The 24,733-nt window shown below is 34.8% G+C and overlaps 1 protein-coding gene and 1 non-coding gene across 2 annotated transcripts in view; one reads left to right on the top strand and one right to left on the bottom strand.

Moving 5' to 3' along the window:
- Positions 1–7,041: 7,041 nt before the first annotated feature.
- Positions 7,042–7,133, top strand: Trnay-gua. The gene is given in 2 exon segments: positions 7,042–7,078; positions 7,098–7,133. It is a non-coding gene; the product is annotated as a tRNA-Tyr (tRNA).
- Positions 7,134–7,807: 674 nt separating this feature from the next.
- LOC123676001 overlaps positions 7,808–24,733 on the bottom strand; it is a 53,233-nt gene continuing 36,307 nt past the window's right edge. Inside the window, exon 2 of the mRNA XM_045611633.1 lies at positions 7,808–9,828. Coding sequence (XP_045467589.1) covers positions 8,449–9,828 — 1,380 coding nt within the window. The 3' untranslated portion in view covers positions 7,808–8,448. The remainder of the gene's footprint in view (positions 9,829–24,733) is intronic.

Below are 24,733 nucleotides of genomic sequence, written 5' to 3'. Positions count from 1 at the left end.
CATCTGCAGCATTCTAGATACAAAATACATCCCTAAATCTCCGATCAAGTGTGAACAAATCGATCCACAAATTGGCCGTGAAGACGTGACAAGAAATAAACATATACAGCCGGTCCTATTTTCAGCCATTACTCTAGATTCTTAAGAGCATTCCTCGCTGTCAATATGGATTCATTCATGAGAGTAACAAGCTAGTAAATATTTTCATTCAGCAGTTCATTTTATATAGTAAAGGGGACTATAATAGAACTGTATGTCAACGATTTGTCAATTCGATGTCAAACAGATTGCCTTGTAAAGGTTTTCGGGACCTTTACCTGTACCGAAATTATGGTCGAGGTATAATGGGAGATTTGGGAGCAACAAAAGTGTGTTAAAATGTATTTCCGGTGGTTGTTGTTGAAGAAGCACGGCTTCTGACGTGAATTCGAGATATTATCGTTTGGCATGTGTGAAGTCTAGTGTGCAAGATGAATTTTTAATCTTATTGTTGAAAGTTGAATAGTAGAAATTGAAAGGATTTTACATGAGGAAGATTGAATGATAGAGATTGGTCTTTGCAGAATAAAATTTGATAATAACATTTTTAACATTAGCAATTCGTGAATTTGAATCCTGAAATTAAAAATTTTTGGTACATATGATCTCATTTTTTACCAGAATTATACAGATATTAAGTATCAAGAATAGTAAATTCGGTTTTCAAATACAGCTGAAAAGTTTGTTACTGAGCTCAATCCCACTAGGGGTTCTGTAAATAAAGATATTAAAACGAGGCATAATAATTGGAAACTACAAGCCACAGGCTTAAAATATAAAGAAGAAGAAGAAGAAAAAATTTTGTTTTCTTGTTCATTTTAGGAAAGCAGCATTGGATCTAAGGAAAACTTCGTGAAAAAATTAGTGTTGATAGCTTTATCAGATCCATGGAAATTTTTGAGCAACTCTGTAAATGGGGTAGATATGTTTAGAAAATTCAATATACTTAAAATTTTGTTTTGCGTGTTTTGCATTAAATGAATATTTTACGAAATGTGTACTTATTGTAAATATCATTTTGAATAAAAGCACAAAAATATACACACCGCCAAAATTATGGCAACGAACAGAATTTCAACGAAGTTTTAGCAATTATTTTTTCGAATTGAAACCTGATTCTTCCTAAGAATAAATAAGTTATTTTGGAAGAATGATTGAATCTCAAAATAGTTCAGTACAATAACGATTATCTGATTACAAAATAGTGAATCAGAATTTTTTAGATTTTCGAAAGCATTATTTGTATTGCTAAAAGGAAAAACTCTAGATATGACTTCAAAGAACTCTTTCCCAATACATAAATTGAATTTACGAAACAATCATTATCACAAGAGGCACTTCCATTAACTCCGCTAAACGAAAAGAAATACTATCTTATCTTAATCGCCGAAATTTCGAAATTTCCCATCTAATCCCCATCGATTCAACCATATAAAACACCCTAGAAATATAACCTTCGCATAGTTCAATCAGAAATCGATCGAAATCAACACATCAGAATGTCGAAAATATTCTTCTCCCTCTTTCTCCTCTGTGCAGTTTCTGCGTCATTTGGTGACGTTCAAGTTTCTAATACGCTGAGTGAGTTAAAGAATGGTTCTGATGTCCAGAAGCTGAGCCTTTCAGGCGATGATGGCTACAGCAACTGGGGCGACCTGGTTGACAACAATAGACAGTCTGGCGACAAGCTTCTCCATCGAGGTCTCATTGTACTTCCTGATGTAAGTGGAGCTGATCAGACTTGGAAATATGAAGTTGTATCCCAGAAAGATCTTACAGTTTCATCTGTGAGATTTCTGAATGTTGGAAGACAAAGAGCTTTTGGTGAAGAAATTGACGTAGGAGCTAATAGAGTTCGAGTCGTCTATATCGTTCCAGCTCAAAAAGATCCAAGGATAATTGTCGAGATTTATGGATTCGCATGAGAGAACCTTGAATAATTCATCAGTTGAAATTTTCATTACATCATTATTATTATTTCAATAAAATATTATTGTTTTTGTATGTTTGTATGAACCGAATAAAATGGTTGAAGGTATTTTTGGTTTGCTTCTAAAAAAACCTAGGTGGTTTGACTTAATGTCGTAGACCACACTGAGGGTTGGAGTTCAAGTTCCTTGCCAGAAAAAAATATCTGTCAATTGGCGTGGCTCTATGCTTTCTCGTCTACCGTTCCTAAAAAGTCAGCACTTCACAATGAAGTATATTCGATTAGGAGTCGAGAAAATGCGCAACAAGTCGTGCAAGGTTTTATTATATTACTTGATCAAGACTCGTGTCAAATGCAACAAGAATTGGCAGGATCATTGGGAGTGACGAAATAAGCAATTTCAAAACGCCTGAAAATCATGGGAATGATTTAGAAACAAGGAAATTGGGTGCCGTACGAGTTGAAGCCGAGAGATGTTGAACGGTGTTTCTTTGCTTGAGAACAGCCGCTTGCAAGGCAAAGACGGAAGGGATTTCTGCTTAGACTATATATCAGACTTATATAGTCTAAGGATTTCTGCATCGCATTGTGACTGGAAATGAAAAATGGGTTCATTACGATAATCTCAAGCGCAGACAATCATGGCCATGCTTCCACGTCGACTGCCAAACCGAATATTCACAGTTCCAAGGTTATGCTCAGTATTTGTTGGGACCAGCTCGGTGTTAACATATTGTTAAGAATCGTTTATTTTCAAAGATCAACGAACAAAAACCTTCATAATTAATTTTTATCAATTGAAATATTTTGATACATAGGCGTACAACTTTGCTTCCGCCGTTTTTTCCGAAATTCGAGGCTTTATTTGGAAAAGTGGTAAAACATCTATGATTCGAAGTATTGTCCATCGCTGGTCATTACTTTTTCCCATCTTTCGGGCAGCGTATACGAATCCCCGCATTGGTCATCTTTTGAAGCGATCCCGGAATCGATCCAATTTTACTTCATAAGACCGGAGATGCTGGTCAGCCAGGACGTGTGCCATTGATCGAAACAAGTGATAGTCCGAAGGAGCAACGCCTGGAGAATACGGTGGGTGAGGTAGGACTTCCAATTTCAACGTTTCTAAGTATGTCTTGACCACTTTCGCAACATGGGGTCGAGTATTATCATGCTGTAAAATCAATTTATCATGTCTCTAGTTGTATAACGGCTATTTGTCTTTCAATGCTCGGCTCAAACGCATTAATTGCGTTCGATAACGATCGCCTGTGATTGTTTCAGTCGGTTTGAACAACTCATAATACACTACACCGAGCTGGCCCCACCAAATATTGAGCATGACCTTGGAACTGTGAATATTCGGTTTGGCAGTCGACGTGGAAGCATGGCCAGGGTATCCCCATTATTGTCTGCGCTTGAGATTATCGAAATGAACCCATTTTTCATTTCCAGTCACAATGCGATGCAGAAATCCTTAGACTATATAAGTCTGATATATAGTCTAAGCAGAAATCCCTTCCGTCTTTGCCTTGCAAGCGGCTGTTCACAAGCAAAGAAACACCGTTCAACATCTCTCGGCTTCAACTCGTACGGCACCCAATTTCCTTGTTTCTAAATCATTCCCATGATTTTCAGGCGTTTTGAAACTGCTTATTTCGTCACTCCCAATGATCCTGCCAATTCTTGTTGCATTTGACACGAGTCTTGATCAAGTAATATAATAAATACTTGCACGACTTGTTGCGCACGCAAGGAAAAAGCTTATTTTCTCGACTCCTGATCGAATAAACTTCATTGTGAAGTGCTGACTCTTTAGGAACGGTAGACGAGAAAGCATAGAGCCACGCCAATTGACAGATATTTTTTTCTGGCAAGGAACTTGAATCCCTTATGTGGTCTACGACAATAAGTCACACTAACTAGTTTTTTTTTAGAAGTAAATTACAAGTACCTTCAACCATTTTATTTGGTTCATATAAACATATAAAAACAATAAGATATTATTGAAATAATAAAAATTATGCAATGAAAGTTTCAACTGATACATGAATTATTCAAAGTTCTTTCATGCGGATCCATAAATCTCGACAATTATCCTTGGATCTTTTTGAGCTGGAACGATATAGATGACTCGAACTCTATCAGCTTCTATTCCAATTTCTTCACCGAAAGCTCTTTGTCTTCCAACATTCAGAAATCTCACAGTTGTAAATGAATGATCTCCATCGAATACAACATCATGCTGCCAAGTCTTATCAGCCCCACTTACATCAGGAAGTACAATGAGACCTCGATAGAGAAGCTTGTCGCCAGACTGTCTATTCTTGTAAACCAGGTCGCCCCAATTGCTGTAGCCATCATCGCCTGAAAGTCTTAGCTTCTGGACATCAGAACCATTCTTTAACTCACTCAGCGTATTAGAAACTTGAACGTCACCAAATGACGCAGAAACTGCACAGAGGAGAAAGAGGGAGAAGAATACTTTCGACATTTTGGTGTGTTGATTTCGATCGTTTTGTGATTGAACTATACGAAGTTCATATTTCTAGGGTGTTTTATATGGTTGAATCGATAGGGATTAGATGGGAAATTTCGAAATTTCGGCGATTAAGATAAGATAGTATTTCTTTTCGTTTGGCGGAGTTAATGGAAAGTGCCTCTTGTGATAATGATTTTTCCGTAAATTCAATTCATGTATTGGGAAAGAGTCCTTTCAAGTCATATCTACAGTTTTTCCTTTTAGCAATACAAATAATTCTTTCGAAAATCTAAAAAATTCGAATTCACTATTTTGTAATCAGATAATCGTAATTGTACTGAACTATTTTCGGATTCAATCATTCTTCCAAAATATCTAACTTATATTTAGCAAGAAACCTATTTTTTCATTAGTATTTCTGAACTAAGAATTCTTTGGATACTTGTTAAGCGCTCGTTTACTTAAGACATCATTTTGCCACCTGTTTGTATATTTCGCATGGTAAAATTTTCTGTACGGGCATAAATTGATAAAAAAAATACATTAGAAGTTAGGAGTTTTTGAGCGATCGATCATTCATGCATCAGTTGCGCCTTTGCAGACCACGTAACTGTATGAAGGTAAACAGGGTGTTTCCTAATTGAATGTCAATACTTATAGTGGTGATTTTTGAGCTCATTTTAAGAAAAAACACTGCAAATGAACATATGTACTAAACGTCTTACCTTTTGAAATACAACGTGGTAAAGTTTTCAAAAATAAAAAAAAATTAAATCTGTGTTCAATAATGAGCAAATTTGATCTCTTGAATTTTTTTAGTCCGACGGAAGGGTTTCATCTAAGAAAATGAAATCAATGTTTTTCTCTGCATGGTGATATTGTCATATTATGTATGTATTATTGTATTAACGATATTGTTATGATCATGCATAGAAACGGTTTTTTTAAGCGAAAACCATGTATGAATTGGAAAAAGTCAGGTGATCAACTTTGGTGAGAAATTATTGCGAATTTCAAAAATAATTTTATTCCAGGAAAAATCTGTGGCGTCCAATCAATGTCTGCCAAAATAGGCAGGTCAAATTACGTACGAACGCCACTGGTGTAAATAAAAAAATATATATATATTAAGAAATGCCTTTTGATTCATACTACATGCAGGACAAATTTAAATGAAATATCTGAAGTGGTATTGTAGATATGAATAATAAATGTTTTATGTTTGAAACACTTTACCACCCTGTATCTCAAAAGGTAAGACGTTTAGAACATATGTTCGTATGCAGTTTTTTTCTTGAAATGGGCCCAAAAATCACCCCCATAAATATTGACATTCAATTAGGAAAAACCCTCTATATGTTGATGCATGAATGAACAAGCACTTAAAAGCTCCTGCCTTTCCTGTATATTTTTCATCAATTTGCACCTATTTCGATTTCTTTTGAAAAACAGAAATTACAATGAAACAGTTAACAAAGTCTTCAACCCTATTCTACTTGAACACTGGTGTGCGATCTAATAATTTGCTCCTAATATTTCCAATACAATTCCCATTCAAGTGTGCAACCCATTATTAAATTCTTCGCTAGTAGGTACTCTGTCAAGGGGGCGCTGATCAAATTACCCTCGCACACCCCCATGTGCTCTCCACACTGAGCAACAACAATGTCCTAGCTTCATATTACTAGGATGGCGATAACTCCTATAATTGTCCCCATACAAAACCATTGCTCTTTTCATAAAACTAGCGCGACATTGTTGTAACTTCAGATTTGATTGTTCCAATTCGCTCTGCACTTAAACAGAATTAAAACTGTCCTGAATCATGTCTATCAAGAGGAAGAAGTAACAATAGAGAGTTGATTTGCAGGTCGGATGGCTTTTTGTCGGCACTTTATTGAAAAAGAGGAGCTTTTCTTTGATGGGATGATATTTCACGCTTCTTTCATACCCCTTAGGGGAGTATTATAATGATTATTTAACAAGTATAAGAAAAAAAATCGTATTGTTGAAGTTAATTCATCAATTTCGATAATGAAGTTTTGAGATCGTTGTTACATACTTACTTTCTCAAATATGAGCATAATAATCATCACATTTTCAAATACAATAATTCATGATTATTTTCAATTTTTTTTTAAATTAGTTAGCAAGTTCAATGTGTATAACAATTCAGTATCCACTTCTGTAGAAAATGTAATGCAACTAGATAGAGAAAAGTTCTCAATGTGACTTTTTCATTCGATTCTTTTATTTTGTAAATTATCTCGAATGGTTCATTAAGAAATACTTAACTGAAACCAATAATACATCTCACAGATTTAGAAGTTGAAGAATTCAATTTAGCGCTATCCAACATACTTGAACGTGTATTGTGTGTTGCCGGCATGTAAGAGGTAATTACCGGCAATTGGTATTTGAGAATTATTTACTTTATTCACCAAATAAATGCATCTAATAGTGTGTTTGAAGAAAAAACTTTATGAAATTAGCGTTTGCTAATTGAATGCATCAAATAGAAATGAGGATAAAAAAGAGTAATTGATAAGTTGTCGAATATCACCCTGTAATTCCTAATTTGAATCAACAACCTTCGGTAGCTCAGTTGGTAGAGCGGTGGACTGTAGTGGGAAGTGAACAGCTGTCATCCATAGGTCGCTGGTTCAAATCCGGCCCGAAGGATATTTTTTTTTCATTCCTCTGATCAATTTCATCATCTCAATATAATTTTTGAAGCTTATCAAGGCGAGGTGAATCCTTATTGTATTATTCTTTTATCGACCGTTCGAATTCTTACGCCAACGCAATCGTACAACCTTGCAAGGACGCAGAGTTAAACGACCGGTAAAATTATTAACTTGGATCGAAAAAAAAATGATTGTGGGGCTGTTGCCCTGTCGAATGGAACAGTCGGATAAATAATTTTCGAAGACGTGAGGATGAAATTACACTTTTCCATCTTCTTCTCACATGTACGTAATGGAATTGAACCTTCTCCTCAACTGAAGAAGAAAGAAGAAAAAGGAATTGAGGAATGATGATTACATTTAAAATTACTTTTCAAGCAAGGGCAATGCACCCGTAGGTCATGTTAAATTTGCTTACAACTCAAGAAGTGACAATCAATTTGTTGCAGATATACGGGGAGTCCCTTTATCAATTGTGGCATCTTTGGCATTCATACAATAAATGAAAAATCGAATAAACAATTCGTATTTTTTTCTGCTTCGATAAACTTATTTATTTATTTATTTTGAAAATTACTGTGTTCATTATTATTTTGCCATCGCGTTCTGGGACACCCTGTTTTTATGTAATATTTACGAACTAATCTAAATAGTAAACAAAAACTCCAATTTAATATTGCTTCTTTTATTCAGTTCTTATCTTAATGACTTACACAAAAATTAACTAGTTACATAAATCATCAGAAATATCTCACAAGACGTAAAAAAAATCGCAATAGCTTACATTTACAACTAGATCATGAGCAATTTTCGAACATAATATAAAAGTAACGCGTTCAAGTCATACAAAGGCAAGAAATTATCAGATTTCCATGACATTTTACAATCAAAATTAGAGTAGCATCTTGATAACGGAAATTTATTTTCAGTAGCTTCAGTCCATTTCGAGGAACTTAAATTAGGCAGTACTTGGATTAACAGCACCTAGATCACAACACTTCGCTTACAGACATGGAGGTAACTAAAATATTGGATCAAAAGAATTACACGAGAAATAATAGGAATTTCCAACAAAAAAAAATTACAGTCAGAAGTCAGAATAACATTTTTTAGATTTCACATGCGAAGACATAAGAAGACCAAAAGGTTGACAACCTCAGGAAACATATTTCAAATTCAAATATACAAAAAATTTAGTATACAAAATATTTAACAGAAAATGGCACCTTAAATCCACATAAACCGAAGACAAAACTAGCACCATCCACATCTCTAAGCACTACAAGTCTATGGCATCAATTGAAAACAAATCACAAAGACAGAAACTTCATCAGCGCGTCATAGATCAAACGAGGATTTATCGTACCATCGGCCGTGTAACGTACGCCCCTGAGCGAGCCATCGTCATGGCTCACCACCCCGTATTCTCCGACTATGAACCCGTCTGAGGTCCTTTCTTCAACGCGATATTTCCTATAATTTCTGCCCTCTACCACGTAACCCACTTTTTGGTTATCGTCTTTTTTGCTTTTCTCGTCCGCATTCTGTTTGGGGGGTTGCACCCCGTGCACCCTCCCGTTTGTTACGACACTGACCGATTCGTCGACTTCGTAGTTTTGTTCTGCTTGCGCCTGGTAAGGTGTTTGGGTGGGCCTTGGTACGTAAGATTTCTCTGGAGATTCCCAGTTCCTCTCACTGAACCTTGGAGTGGAGGTGCTGCTAGGTCTGTTCCAAGGTTTCCTAGAGCTTTCAGTTACTGGATAGGATTGAGTTTGACTGGAGCTACTACCGTTGGACTTGTCCTTTTCAGAATTGCCGAAATTATTGAGGTAATCCGAGCTTTTGGACCCATCGTAATTCCTTTCTTGCCTCTCGTGCAACTTGTCCCTCAAACTGGAAACACCCTGTGCAACACTGCTGTAAGACACTGATCGTGCTTGGTTGGAGTCTCCGGTATTGTGGAAGATTATAGTTTGTTGGTAAGGGTGGACCTTAGTTTGACTTTGGCCTTGTTTGAGCAAATCTTCAGGTGGGTTAAAATCTGGTAATCTAGCCGGAACTTCGACGAAAGCTGATTGAGATGATTCTGAATCTGTTGTTATAGGTTCTTTCTCCTCTATGTTGAATTCGCTCTTGTTGGACTCTGCTATCACGCTAGGATGATCTTCGGAAGCTATTGAAATCTGGTCTACGACGTCAGCTACGTGGTTGGCATCTAACGAACTTGAACCAAGATCTTCAACATTTCCCGGTGTTGTGTTGGCGTGTTTCTCTTGATCTACATCACTTAAATCATTCTTTTCTTGCTCGTAACTTCCTTGTCTCACATCCTTGTTGATCAAGGTCTTGCCAACTGAAGAAGACACCCTGACAGCTACCACTATACCTTCACTATCACTGTTTTCACTGGTTTCCCTGTTGTTCCTCTCGATTTTGAATAGGCTACCTACGGTTGGTCTGTGTTTTCTTATGGTATTCGTGTAAGGGTGTAAATGATAGGTGCTACGTGTCATTCTACTTTCTGTGCTGGTTTTTAGAGTTGCTGGTGTTACTTCTTCCGACCTTGGAGGGTTAGGGGCACTCATGAGGAGAGAAAGAAAGTCCGATCCTTGAAGAGGGCCATCATCGACACTGCGCTCAAACCTCATGGTAGGCAAGGCTTCACTTGTCAATTTTCCCTCGAAAAAAATCTGAAAAAAAAATGGAAAATGTACTTGAGAAGGTAATTGATATCGTGATAGCTAATAGATTTTTGAAACACAAATGATTATTATCATATCAGAATATTTGAAAGAATTTTCCCGAAGAATTTTATGAACAACAGAGAAACACCGAACCTTGTGGGACTCCGTGTCTTCTATAAGTTCAAAATCAGACTATTGAATGAAACCTCCTTTTTCGGAAAAATGATATAATCAAAGAGAATCCACAGGGTACAATTGAATGCTTTTGTGTTATTAAGAGATTTTTAAGCGCTTTAGTGTTCCCAAAAAAACATAACTTTTGGTCATAGCTCCGTAATTGAAAATCCTGCTAAAAAAAGCACGCCACTGGACTCTACCTCAAATGTGCCTGTATAAAGTACCAATTTCAGAGCTTCATCATCAGAGATATTTTCTCCGTGTTCATTTATATTTTAGAAACTATTTTTATAAAATATATCTAGATTCGAATTTTGTAGAAATGAGTAAAAAGCATAGAAATAATCAGATGACGGAAATACACTGCTCTTGTTATAGAAAGCTCAATTTTTCTGTGCTCACTAATATTTGAAACCATAGAAATATTGGGACTTTTAGATAAAAAAGGTTATCGACCATTCTATATTATTCATATCAATACTAACCATACGATGTTATATATTTTTGAAATCAGGAAAAATTAAGCTTTCAAAAAATGGTACAGAAATCTAGTGTTCCCATTTGAAAAAACATAACTTTGCGTCGTAGCTTCGTAATTAAAGACCCTTTTGAAAAAACAAGTACGACACTGGATTCTACGTGAAAAAGTGTCTATATAATGTTTTAGTTTCAGAGCTCTATCATCAGTACTAGCAGAGATATAAATTATTTTCGATAAAGCCATTTTTCCAATTTTCGCTTATAACTCGAAAACAAAAGAAGGTGGCCAAAAATGAATACTACCCTTGTTAGTTTCTCAGAAAAAAAGACCGAGAATAGGGTATATATTTTGTCTATCTCCTCAGGTTTAAAAGTTGAAGTACTAAAACATCGAAATTTGCCCACCCTGTACATGAGCGCCAACAGAGTCAGTGCTCCTCTCATTTTTTTTTTATTTTATGGTTATTGTTGAGTGGCATAATGAAGTCGAATGACCACGAGGAAACCGTGTGTGCCACCCAGATTTGGAAGAGTATTTTTAATATCGTTTAAATGTCTCGAATAGCAAGTTAACAATGTCGATTCGGTCGATTCAATCGAATCCAAATGCCACAATTCAACTTTGGGTGTTGTCACGGTCAATCTCACCATCGTTTCCTCATCTAAAAAGAAACGATTCAAAGGAACATATCAGGACTTTGTTGTTAGTCACAACGCGTACACCTGCAACAATTGCAAATGGGCATTTTCAACGATTTATCATCCCAGTTATTTTCAAGGTCCTATCTGGGATGAACTCATTCTTAGTGTCATTCTTTAGATATTTCTCATTTTTACAATATTTGGTTCATATTAGATAATTGTTTCTGATAATAAAACATTGGAATCGACCGAAGAAATACAGGCCAATTGAAAAGTTCCTAGTCTATCATAGTAAAACACATTTTTTTGTGGCAAAATTCGATTTTATTATTCTACATAGTTCCCTTCGAGTAGGATCTGTCTTTCGCTTCAAAATAGGTTTCAGTTTCGGCGATTACTTCTTCATTGACGCTAAATTTCATTCCAGCGAGCATGCAGAAGCAATTCGAAGCACAATACATGCAATTTATTCATTGTTTTCATTGATTTGTGACACGGCGCATTGTCTTGATGAAACAACACTTTTTTTTTCAAATGGGGCCGTTTTTTAACGATTTCATCCTTAAACGATCAAAACTTTTGGAGGTAATCAATGAATTATATTATACCTTGCGCATCCCAGAATATTGATGCCATAATCTTGCCAGCTGAATGTTATGATTTTCCTCGCTTTGTATTTGGTTCATCGTGTGTAGTCCACTCAGCTGACTGTCGATTGAGTGGAATGATGGAGCCATGTTTGGTCCATTGTCACATATCGACGCAAAAAATTCAGGTTTATTGCACTTAAACAGCTTCAAACACTTCTCAGAATCATTAACACGTTGTTTCTTTTGATCGATTGTGACCCATTTTGCACACAGCTTTCTCATGTAAAAATATTCGTGAATGATATGATGTACCCGTTCAGATGATATCTTTACAATGTCTGCTGTCTCGATCAACTTCACTTTACGGTCATTCAAAATTATTTTGTGAACTTTATTGATTTTTTCGTCGGTGATAGCCTCTTTTAGGCGTCCACAGCGTTCGCCGTCTTCGGTGCTCATTTCACCACGTGTAAACTTAGCATACCCATCAATGATTGTTGATTTTCCTGGTGCAGACCCCGGAAACTCTTTATCAAGCCAAGATTTTGCCTCAACTGTATTTTTTCCTTCAAAAAACAATATTTTATCAGCACACGAAATTCCTTTTTTCCATTTTTTTCAAATAATAAAAGTAGTTACACGCAATCCTAAACAATTGTTGATTTTTTCACAGGTAGATTGATTTTTTGTGAATCCAATAAGGTAACATTCAATTTTCTACTATGAACACTTTGGAAAATATGATTTTCCCCGCGAAGGTCCAAATTTTCTCATTTTCAAACCGCCATAAGTAGAAAAATAAATTTTCTTAAAAATATCTGATATCATATTCTTCATTTACGCCCTCAAATTAACTCTTGAAGTGACTTTGGTTGTGGTAGGTAAAAACTTACTCATATCACCACCAAAGTCACTTCAAGAGTTAATTCGAACGCATAGATTAAGAATATGTAATCAGATATTCTTTCTTAAAAACTATTTTGCGGGGAAAATCATATTTTCCAAACTGTTTACAGCAGAAGATTGAATGTTACACCATTGGATTCACAAAAGATCAATCTATCTGTAAAAAAATCAACAATTGTCTAGGAGTATTCTTTCGGGAGATACAACAGCTCAAAGTAGAGCAATTTTCGAAAATTTGCCAAAAAGTAGATATTTCATATTGCCTTCAAATCAAATCAATTGAATAAGTTTGCATTTGCAAGTGTGCTCCACTGAAACACTTCCTAGTCGTTGACTCGGGTCATATCGATAACGTTTATAAAACCAGCAAAGCTTAATCTTTGGAACATGTCTCGAATTACCAAACAATGGCGTAACGCTACCTTGTACCACAGTTTAAAAAACCTCTAGGTACTTGAGTCGCTTTTCATATCAGCAACCGTTCTAACAAGGTTTTTTCGAATTAGATCATTGTTCGTAAGCATACAGCGTAGGTAAGTAAATGCGCTATGTCTTTGACCAAAGGCGGTACCCTTTGCAGACATCTTTTGAATGGTAAATTACGTCGGCTTGAAGTTAACAATTCATGAAACTGAATCGAAAAGGGAACGCAGAAAAATGGCTACGATATTTATGCAACACTGTTTTAAATAGGCGATACTTGTTTGGTTGTTTATTTTCAAGCGGTTGATATTTGTGGACGTTTTTTTTGAGCGTTGGTTCTTTGTACCGATTGCTCTATCATTTCGTCAGTATGTTTGTAATTTTCGAATTTTGAGGTGGGGATTGGTCTCAGATTGATCAGATTGATTTCGAATTTCGAGTAGCACGTCTGAATTCGTGAATACAACCATCCGAAATTTTGGTTTACTGTTAATTTCAAAATTCCTTCGATTGAGATAGAAATTTGTATTTGGATTCACAATGATAATAATTTTAAGTCTCTTGAAAAACTTTCTGTTGCAAAATTTCGATTGTTTCGTGGTTTGTGTAACATGTAAGGCCGTCTTGTTGAAAATAAACGTCGTCCACATCAATATTTTTCAATTCCAATCATGAAAAATTATTAATCATAGCAGTAGCGCAATCCATTCACTGTAATAAAGGGTGTTTTTTTTTAGAGCTAAGGAACTTTAAATTGCAATAAAACAACTATGGATTATTCGATTGACATGAATTTTATTTATCCGCAAGATAATCTTGTGTCATTATATTTTAAATATGATCTCTGGCATATGACCGCCACGGCTGGCTCGGATGTAGTCCAATCTGGACGTCCAATTTTCGATGACTTTTACCAACATTTGTGGCCGTATATCGGCAATAACACGGCGAACGTTGTCTTCCAAATGGTCAAGGGTTTGTAGCTTATCCGCATAGACCAAAGAATTTACATAGCCCCACAGAAAGTAGTCTAGCGGTGTTAAATCACAAGATCTTGGAGGCCAATTCACAGGTCCAAAACGTGAAATTAGGCGGTCACCAAACGTGTCTTTCAATAAATCGATTGTGGCACGAGCTGTGTGACATGTTGCGCCGTCTTATTGGAACCACAGCTCCTGGACATCATGGTTGTTCAATTCAGGAATGGAAAAGTTAGTAATCATGGCTCTATACCGATCACCATTGACTGTAACGTTCTGGCCACTATCGTTTTTGAAGAAGTACGGACCAATGATTCCACCAGCCCATAAAGAGCACCAAACAGTCAGTTTTTCTGGATGTAACGGTGTTTCGACATACACTTGAGAATTAGCTTCACTCCAAATGCGGCAGTTTTGTTTGTTGACGTAGCTATTCAACCAGAAGTGCGCTTCATTGCTAAACAAAATAAAATGGACGTAGTGCGCGATACGTATTCCGCACAGAACCATTATTGTCGAAATGAAATTGCACTATTTGCAAGCGTTGTTCAGGCGTGAGTCTATTCATTATGAATTGCCGAACCAAACTGAGAATAAATCACTTAACAGCTGTTAAATCGGTCAACATCTTGAACAGTAATGCCAACTTAAAGTTATATACCTCGAAAAAAAACACCCGTTATATAGTTATTAGTAATGGTAGTAGTTAGTAGTAATGGCGTAGTTTACACTTCAAAAGATGATAATTTCAAAAGTGATAGCTGCCCAGATGGCGGGACATTCTGAATGAAATACCTTATTGGACAGCTCTTTATATTCCTCAAGAAGTAGGTAGATACATTATAAAAAACAATTGTCACAAAATGGTGAATGCGCCACTGCTTATTAATTATTACTGATTACAAACAAATCTGAAAGCTAATTGACCTGACCATCATTTCGGTCTGTCACAAACCTTCACATTATTATATTAAACAGAGGGTTCACATTCAAACTGGGAGAATATACTCAAGGAGTGTTATAAGAATATTGTTACTACAACTTCATTATATCCTAATAAATATGTAGTATTGACAAAACGTAATCAAGAAATCTTTCAGTCCCCATGTCCTTATTCCTCTTTTAATTTCTCCCAGAAGGACTTCCTCTTTCGTTCATTGCAGAAACACGATTGAACTCCGTGAAACATTCAATTAATTTAGATTCAAAATCAATCCTTATTGTAGCGTATGACCTTGACCCAGTTGGAAGGTATTTATAATGGAGGTACTCTCTATACGCATAACATATTACTCAATGGTACCTCATTAGAGCATTGTAACGGTCGAAAACTATAATAAATAATATTAAAAATAATTGGATCAATATCAATATAGGCGATGGTGTGGGTTAGTCAGATAAGATGTTATGTCATGAATTAAACCTTACTTTCATTGGATAATTATGATACCCATTTGTTTATGAGGATTATTCAGTTATGTGGTGTATATAGCTTTTTAAATCATACGTATAATTTCAGTAGTTTTTGACAAAAATCAAATTATAAGTAGGATTTCAAAGAACAGCAATATTATCGCAGCAATTTATTATTATTATTATTTATACTCGTTGGATCAAAGAATGAGAAATACAACCCTGAATTTGGAAGTTTTCACCAATTTTGTTTCCCTATAACATGAACTAAAATTTCAAAGGTTCCTATTTTTTTTTCAGCAGGAAAGAGCTTCAGGAAATGGAATAATTAAGCACTATATTGATTAAAAGGAATGTCAAGAACAATCCAGTATTTGACTTGATTTACTTCCTGACCAACTAAGTGGGTGTAAGAATTGAAAATAATTACCTAATCACTAGGTTTAATTTTTTGTTTGAAATTGCTGAATTATGGAAATGTTACCATTTATAAATTCTGTCATAAAGATATTTATGCATCATGAAAATTATAATTGAGCTATTTCGATTTCCTCAAAATAGTTACACCACAAATTAACTTCATTAGAATATTATTTTCTCTATTTCAGTATCGTAATGAGTTCATTACAGTTCTAAAAACAGTGCTGTAATGAACTCATTGCAGCATTGTTTTCAGTTATATTTTTCGTTTTGTGGTTGTCTACACAGACGTCAGACTTCCAATCCTATCAAAATTCAACACACGTCAATTATTGTCAATATAATATAATTTGGATTTAGTGGAATGATTTGCGATATTATTCGCAATTTCTCTTAATTCTGTTAGTGTTAAATCGATTTCGTCAGACATAATTCACGAATTTAATGCGTAATTATAAATTATTTCAATATTCGAAAAGTACGATTCAAATTGAAATTCCGTGATCTGTCAATGTTCGTAACAGTCACACCAACTGCCAAGATACAATACAAATGTCACTAGGATGTATAATCTGAATTTTTCATTGAATTTCGACAATATTTCACAAAACTTGACTGAAATAGAGAAAATATCGTCTAATACTCGTTGCAGAAGGCAATTCCAACACTCACGCGTTCAAAAGCTCGCTCCTTCGTCGCTCGTTTGCGAATTTCGCATTCGTGTTGGAATAGGAGCCCATTCTGCAACTTGTTTTAGAATATACTATTAACTGTATATCAGGAAATTGGGTTCTTTGCGAAATAAGTATCATCACCAACTGGAAAAAAATTGCAGTAATATGTTGTCAAAGTTATATGGCATTTGATTGCTATCATCTTTCCTATTTTTTTGTGAAATCTCTGTTAGAAATGCCATTTCGTTCAGTCATTCTTTCCACAGTATTCACACAAAAAATGTTAAGTAAGACTATTCCACAAAAAAAATGTGTTGACCATAGAGTGCTGTCAATATTCAGAGCATCTTTTATGACGTAGTTCAACAAATTAGTGAGAAGAAATTTGCACCGTGATCTATAAAATATATCTTGATTCATTTAAACCCTCTAGGTATCGAAATTCTTCTATGAAATGAATGAATTATTTCTTTCTCAACGCAATGAGTAACTCATTATGTAAGTCAAACACTAAACAGTTGCTATTTTACCATAATTGACAATAATTTTCAGATCCCATTTGCATCTATCGTTGATAGTTAGAACTCGATTGAACCGATTTCTCGATGATATAATAAAACCCCAGAATTCAGGCATTAGATTCCAATTGTCGCAATAAGATTTCACAAAGATAATCCTTGATGACCTCATATCCATCTAGATCCTAGATAATGAACTACACAAGTATTGGCAAGCAAATGAAAGGTTCCTACCATTTTCAAAATTTATGCGCAAATCCAATTACCCATAATTTTACATGGAACAATTCACATGTATGTTACCAGTGGAAAAGATATCTAAGACTTGTGTAAGAGGCACTTGGGTGTGGTCATTGTAAGGAAATAATTACTTTGAGGTATGGTTCATGATAAAGCTGGCATCGGTGGGTGAATATTCAAGGTCATTTTAATAACACGAATCAAACGAAAAAAAAAATTATGATTGGACGCAATATTTATCAGTTTTTTCCTTGTTCTATGGTTGGCCTTCCTCTTGTAATCCAGAACGCGAATTCTCTAGGTTTAATTATAGGTCTTGGCTCTTTATAGGTTGATCGTTGATTAATTTGAGCTGGCTCATCTCGGAAGGTGTGGGTATTTTTATTCAGATCAGCGCATTCTATATTCAGGAAATTCTTTTAAACTGCGTTGGATGTCAAGAACATGAACATCTTAATGATTTGATACGGTAACACCCCTCTAGTTGTTTCTGTCTGAAACCTTAAACTTTTTCAACTTTATTCAACCTAACCTTCTGATTTTTATTTAATATAATTTAAGATTACATAAGATGAAATTATTATGTCGCAGATCTGACATAAAATCACGGAAAAATTTCCAAAGCTACTCTAATAATTATAAATTCTGTCAAGAAAATAATAACTGGTTTTCCTAACAGAAATGATAAAATTTTTGATGGTGTATTATTTTTAGGTTGTAATTTGATCATGGAAAGATTCACACTACAAGAACTTGAACGACTTGAAAATGATGAACAATTTTAAAGAAAAATTTTATTCAGTGATGAAGCGCTTGGTTAAATGTTCTTCCCTAAAATTCGACAAAAATTTAAGAAGTGGATCCAATAACACAAGGACTAAAACTCCAATTTTGCTTTCCTTCTTTTTCTTCTCGTCCTCATTTCTTCACAATGATGAAATTGTCCTCTACGTCAAGGGTCACTGTCATTCAGAAGTTTTTATTTGCCAAAAATCAGACTAACAAATCGATCATTTATTAACCGCGATCTTTATCTCATGTTCACGTCATCCTGTCATAAACTGACATTTCATACTGACGATCTTGACATGCCATTGATCCAATCGGACAAGAAACATGCGTAGTTAGTCGCCGAAGCCCATTTAAGGAAGAAAAAGAAGGAACCACAGAAGTCGATGTTGATTCGAGTAAGATGGATCGTTTTGGGTGCAGCTTTAATGAGATATGTTTTTCGGACGATTTCAAAGAGTTTATTCTTGACCAATTTGTTTTTTTTGGATTTGTTATGAAACAATTATAAAATAGATCTGTTATTCGTGGACCGAAATGATCATGTCATAAGTTTTTGCTGTTATAGCTCTATTCCAATAGCAATTCTCCGACGATAGAGACTCTTTTCTTCAGAACTTGTAATATACCTGTTATTAGGATTCAATTCAGCTTCAACTCATACGACATTCAATTTCCTTGATTCCGAATCATTGCCATGACTTTCAGGCGTTTTGAAATGGCTTGTTGCGTCACTCCCAATGATCCTACCAATTCTTGTTGCGTTTGAAACGAGTCTAGATCAAGTAATGTCTCCAATTCTGCATTTTCGAAAACCTTCTCTCTTCCATCGCCATGCTGATCTTCGACGTCAAAATCACCGTTCTTGAAGTGTTGAAATCACTCTCGGCACGTTCTTTTACGAAAGGTGACCTCACCATAGGTGTTTGAGAGCATTCGATGAGCCTCAGCCGCAGATTTCTCCATATTGAAGCAGAAAATTAAAACCTCCCGCAAATGACGAGAATTTGACTCGTAAGCTGACATGTTTAATCGAGAATAACTTTATGATGCAGACACAAATCGACTAATATTTCGATGGCATTATGTTTAAACATATCTGAGCTCATTGTGTGACATCTACGATCTATTTATTTCGACTACTACTTACCGCTACAGCCATTTATTGCAAAACGGAAGCGAAGTTGTACACCTACTACTACTTTTAATTTCAAATAGTTATAATGGCAGCACTTATTTACAATACGATGAATATTAAGTCGATGGGCTGAATAATATCGTCCATGAATTATTTTTGACTCTCTCTCAGTATTCACAAATGAGAACAGGTTTTCATAAAACAATATAACAATCGCTAGACTTATTTGCAGTGAGTATTTTTCCATGATAAAATAACATAACCTCCAAAACACAAGTGACATAAGAAATGTCATAAAATAATACAGGGTTGCCATTATAACCATGTCAAATTGTATAATTCCAATTGAAAAACCTTATGTAAGATGTAGAGGATTCTTTGAATCTCTTCCACTTGAGAAGTTTCATTGGATAAAATTATCAATCATCCTTTTCTGATCATTTATAATTTGATCACGCCAATACTAAGATGTTTGTTTCTCAGATACTTCTTCGAAAACATTCCCCATAATTATACCCCAATCACTATTGTTGCACTACGAATTGTTAACAGTTCCTAGCAACAAACACCATTCATTTCCAAACAAAAACTTCATTACATAACACCTCTAGAATGGCACCTTTGTGATGTACCAAAAAACTCCATTGAATGGACTTCGAAAAACTGCAATAGGCTGATTGTTCCGAGAAGTGTATAGTCATGAATTAATCCCACAATCTTCAATAATGGTTAATTAAAAGATGAATCAGCTCCGATTGTTGCAATGCATCTTGAGAACCACGCGAAGATATCTATAATTGATAATCGAACTTCCTTCTTGTAGCACATAAAACAAGCCAACCTTAAAATTTGGCATTGAACAGTGTAAAGAACGCAGGTTTCACTATCAATGAAGCAGATCCTCGGTTCAAAATTGACTCCGCATAATTTTTTTTTAATTAGTTAATTTCACACTAATCATCGTCCCACGTAGTGTTTTCTACGCTACTGTTTTCTACCATGGTAGGTTTATCTGGATCACTTCCTCTGTGCATGATCACTGGTTTCTTGAAATAAACTTGTTTTCGATAATTATAATTCTTGTTCAGTCAGATTCCGAACCCATTATTTTATATATAGATGGACATTAGTGTTTTGAATTGGAAATCCTCAGAAATTAGTCAATGACTTTCAAAAGAAGGATTGAGTCGGTTTTTACTTCATGGAAATTCATTTCAAACGAAATGAGAGACAGTTATTCTATTTTCGCTTTTTTATTATATAGGATGTTTCTTTGGAAAACGAAAATACTTAAAAGGCCAAGAGAGGGCAACGAGTTGGTCCTAGAATTTAGGTACACCACATTCATTGATTTATATGATTTTTACAGAAATGAAAAATTTTCAACAGAAAAATGTTACAGAAACATTTTCGAGAATCACCCTGTAACTATGTAATGGAGTTGCTGTTTTCGCCAATGAGTTTCTCATGAAATTTGCCCCTCAGACACCGCTATCAGTTTCCGTCTATCTAGTATATAAATAGGACTAGCCAGTCAAAAGAGTCTAATTTGGCCCACCCTGTACATCGGAATTTTATTTGAATATTTGAAGAAAAAAACACAAGAACTATATTGATACGAGTGCTTTATCATTTTTCGCAGAGATCTTCATTGCATAAATGTTTAACTTATAAGTGTTTAGAAAATTGGATACCAAAAAGTTGTTATAAGTGACTTTTAATAATAAATTATTGAAAGGTTCGCATACATAATTATTTTAAAATTACCAAATAATTTTTTAATTCATTGTCGCTTTGAAAATTACAGATACGATCAATCAAGTATCTACTATTCAATTATAAAATAGCTGTTTGAAGGTTCATGCGAAATCTCTCAAAAAATTACAAGAATACAAATTTAATTTTTCCTAGAGATGCAATATGCAATGTATGATACGACACTGGTAGTACTGAGTTGAATAAAAGCAATTAATTATTACTTTCATATTCAACAACCTTTGTCAATGAAAGAATGTCTTGCCCTAGATAGATGTAGGAGTTTAATCTTCAAATACAATCAGCAATTCAAAGCTGGTCCTACTACAGGCATATCTACAGGGTCAGGTGCAAGAAGATAATTTCCTTCTTACCAGAACTGTCGAAACATAATCTAAAAAAAAAATCTACGTGTGTTCGATGCATACGAGAAATATCACTTAATAGACACCCCTGGTAAAAGTGATGTGATGTTGTAAGATAAAAGAACCTCTACGTCAAGTTTATCAGCAAGGCCAGCTGCTTACGTTATCAAACTTTTACCAGGAGACAAACCTACGCTGCTTTTGAGATTTTTTCATATAAAAAATATGCGTGATCATGGAAAAAAAGAAGTTTTCATGTGCGTATGTACATACATTTCAAACCCCAAGAATCATTCTAATTTGGAGCCAAGCATCTTTCGACGAGGTCAATATATGAATGGGAAAACGCTATTTTGAACAAATGCAGCTTTCTTAAAAGAAAAACTTAATAGACTACAAAATTTTAGGCTTAAAAGTGACTATTTTGAAGAATAAAGTCGAAATTTTAGGAAAAACTGTGTTTTTATTGGTTGGGCCCAAAACTTATTGACTGAAGTGTTTGTGTTTCACTATAAAGTTCATTCATATTCCAAAAATAGTTCTGTTTATGGTACAATGCTTGTTGTTTTCAACAAACAGACAAATCGTGATCGACCTGTCACAATTGAAATGAAAATTACTTAAAAATTATGGTCTCACATTCAAATGTTGGCTACCAAATATTAACAGTTATCTTCAATAAAATAACATGGAACTGATTTGCATACCAATAATTTTGTTGTCTAAACCAATTGAGTTATCGATGAATTTAAGTATAGATCTAAGTCTCAACACTTGCCATTGATCTTGGTATCACTTCTACCACACGTGAAACAACATAAAAACTATTATTATACCCTTCGAATTAGAGCAAACACAAGATAAATGATCAAATTAAACTTTGTTGATACTAACCAACGAATTAAGATATTTGAATACTAATTTGCATATCAAATTAATCCACCAGAAGAATAATGCCAGTTTTTATTATCGTGTGTATGCACCTCACAATTTCTTCATGTTGGTAGGCTGTACTTTTTAATTGTGGGTTGGACGAAATAACCTTTAGTTTGTGGGTAATTTCATTTGCATAATCAATAGTTGACGTTTGTCTATCAAAGTATTCGACTTATTTGTATTAATTAGTTATCAACAGTATAAATATTTATTTATTGGAAAGGAAGTGTAGGAATTTACTTTCGTGACGTTGGTTGTCTGAAACATTGAATTCCTAGTGGGGAACAAAATTAAATTACTTACGCTTTTTTTGAGGTAAATGAATTCTTGATTCATGCACATCCTTGAGAAGAAATTTTAATTGACACTGATTATGAATTATTATCAATAATGAATCAGTGAATAACATGAATTTCTGATTCAAAGCAACAGACTGTCCATCTTCAATTCATCGAGATCTGCAGAGTGGTTCAATGTCGACTTATTTCTTATATACACTGTGTCCGTGAAGTATGGAACAAATTAATTTTTAGCCAAACAGACCATTTCAAGAAATAATCCTGAAGCACGTCGATTTTTCATTTTAATTTTCCGTATTTTAAAATAATAATCTATTATACAGGGTGAATTACTTTCGAGTAATGACTTCACCGTGATTTCTTTTAAACGTAACACCCCCATTTTGTCTCAATTTTCCGATTACTCCTAGCTGAGCTGATTCCAAAAAGGTATCACATGTTGATTCCATTGTATTTTTGTCCACACTGTACCAATGTACAGTGTGGACAAAAATACAATAGTTTTGTGTGTGCTCATAAAGTAACGCGTAACATTCTTTATTAGTTAAATTAACAATATCATCAAAAATACTTATTGCCTAGCGGCAATTGGTTTGAATGTAACACCCTGTAGTTTGTTACATTTTTAGATTAATAAAAATGAGCTGTTTCCAAACATGTTTGGTACTTGTGGTGTAGCAGACAGAATATGAAAGAAATTATTCCTTATTTTTATACATTTTTATTAATCTAGAAATGTAACAAACTACAGGGTGTTACATTAAAACCAATTGCCGCTAGACAATAAGTATTTTTGATAATATTGTTAATTTAATTGATAAAGAATGTTACGCGTTACTTTATGAGCACACACAAAACTATTGTATTTTTGTCCACACTGTACATTGGTACAGTGTGGACAAAAATACAATGGAATCAACATGTGATACCTTTTTGGAATCAGCTCAGCTAGGAGTAATCGGAAAATTGAGACAAAATGGGGGTGTTCCATTTAAAAAAAATGACGGTGACGCCATTACTCGAAAGTAATTCACCCTGTATAATAGATTATTATTTTAAACAGGGCCGTCGCTAGCCAAATTGCCGCCCTAGGCAAATACCCAATTTGCCGCCCTAACAGTCAACTCTGCAGAATGCAAATAATTATTTTGGGTTATCGGGGTCTTCTACCGAAATATCTGCCGCCCCTCTAGAACAGGCTCGGCGGTCTCAGGTTCTTCTGCTGAGTTCCGACTTTATAAAACGCTTGAACATTTTGTTTTTTATCTTTAAGATGATAGTGTGTAACAATCGGATGATACGGATGAACCATTATTTCAAATTCGAATGCGCCCACCTCCAAAACTAATTAATTTGATAAAAAATCATGTGTGAAATTCTTTGAAATTAAAAAAAAGTATTCAACACTTTCTTCTTGGAATTCGGATTTCTGAAAAAAATTGAAAATGCCGCCCTCCAATATTTGCCGCCCCGGCAAAATGCCAATTAGCCAGCCTCCAGAGCGGGACCTGATTCAGTATTTAATTAAGAAAAAGTTCTTCAAGGGGCAATTGAAAGTTCCGGGCGAGGGAAGTATGAGAACGTTTTAGAAAAATATTATCTTGAAATTTTTGTTTTCTCTTTCGGTACCTTACATTTTGAACATGTGAATTTTTGTTCATAAAGTAGAATATCGTAACTGAATCTAAGCGCCCCAATTTTTCTCCAGGGGGCGCCTGGACAGTTTTGGGGCGCACTACTACCACCCCGGAAACGTACCTGAAAGAAACACGGATCATATTTCTTTAGGAACATTATACTTATTTTGAAATAAATGAATATGATTTTTTCTATTAAGTCTATCTCATCATCCGACGCTTCGAACGTAGTACTTCCCAGTGCCGAAAAATGATAATAATAAGGAAATGATGAAAATAAAAAATTATAGAACTTATACCTTCAGTAATCTACTTTGAAATCCTTAAATCCAAAGGCGAATCGAAAAATTCAGAATATAACATTCACTTTGCACATACAGTACGATCAAAAAAATATTGTTATATAATATGGAACGTGGTATAAAATAAAATAAACTTCTCAGATATGTATTTCTTAGAAAGGATGAGATGGAAATGATGAAATGGAAACGTTTCTCGTATATTTTGCATTAATCTGGGAATAGGCATT

Source organism: Harmonia axyridis, chromosome 3 (genome assembly GCF_914767665.1).
Source record: "Harmonia axyridis chromosome 3, icHarAxyr1.1, whole genome shotgun sequence".
Lineage (NCBI taxonomy): Eukaryota > Metazoa > Arthropoda > Insecta > Coleoptera > Coccinellidae > Harmonia > Harmonia axyridis.
The sequence above is the reverse complement of the archived record's forward strand: the minus strand, read 5'-3'. Positions and strand labels throughout refer to the sequence as shown.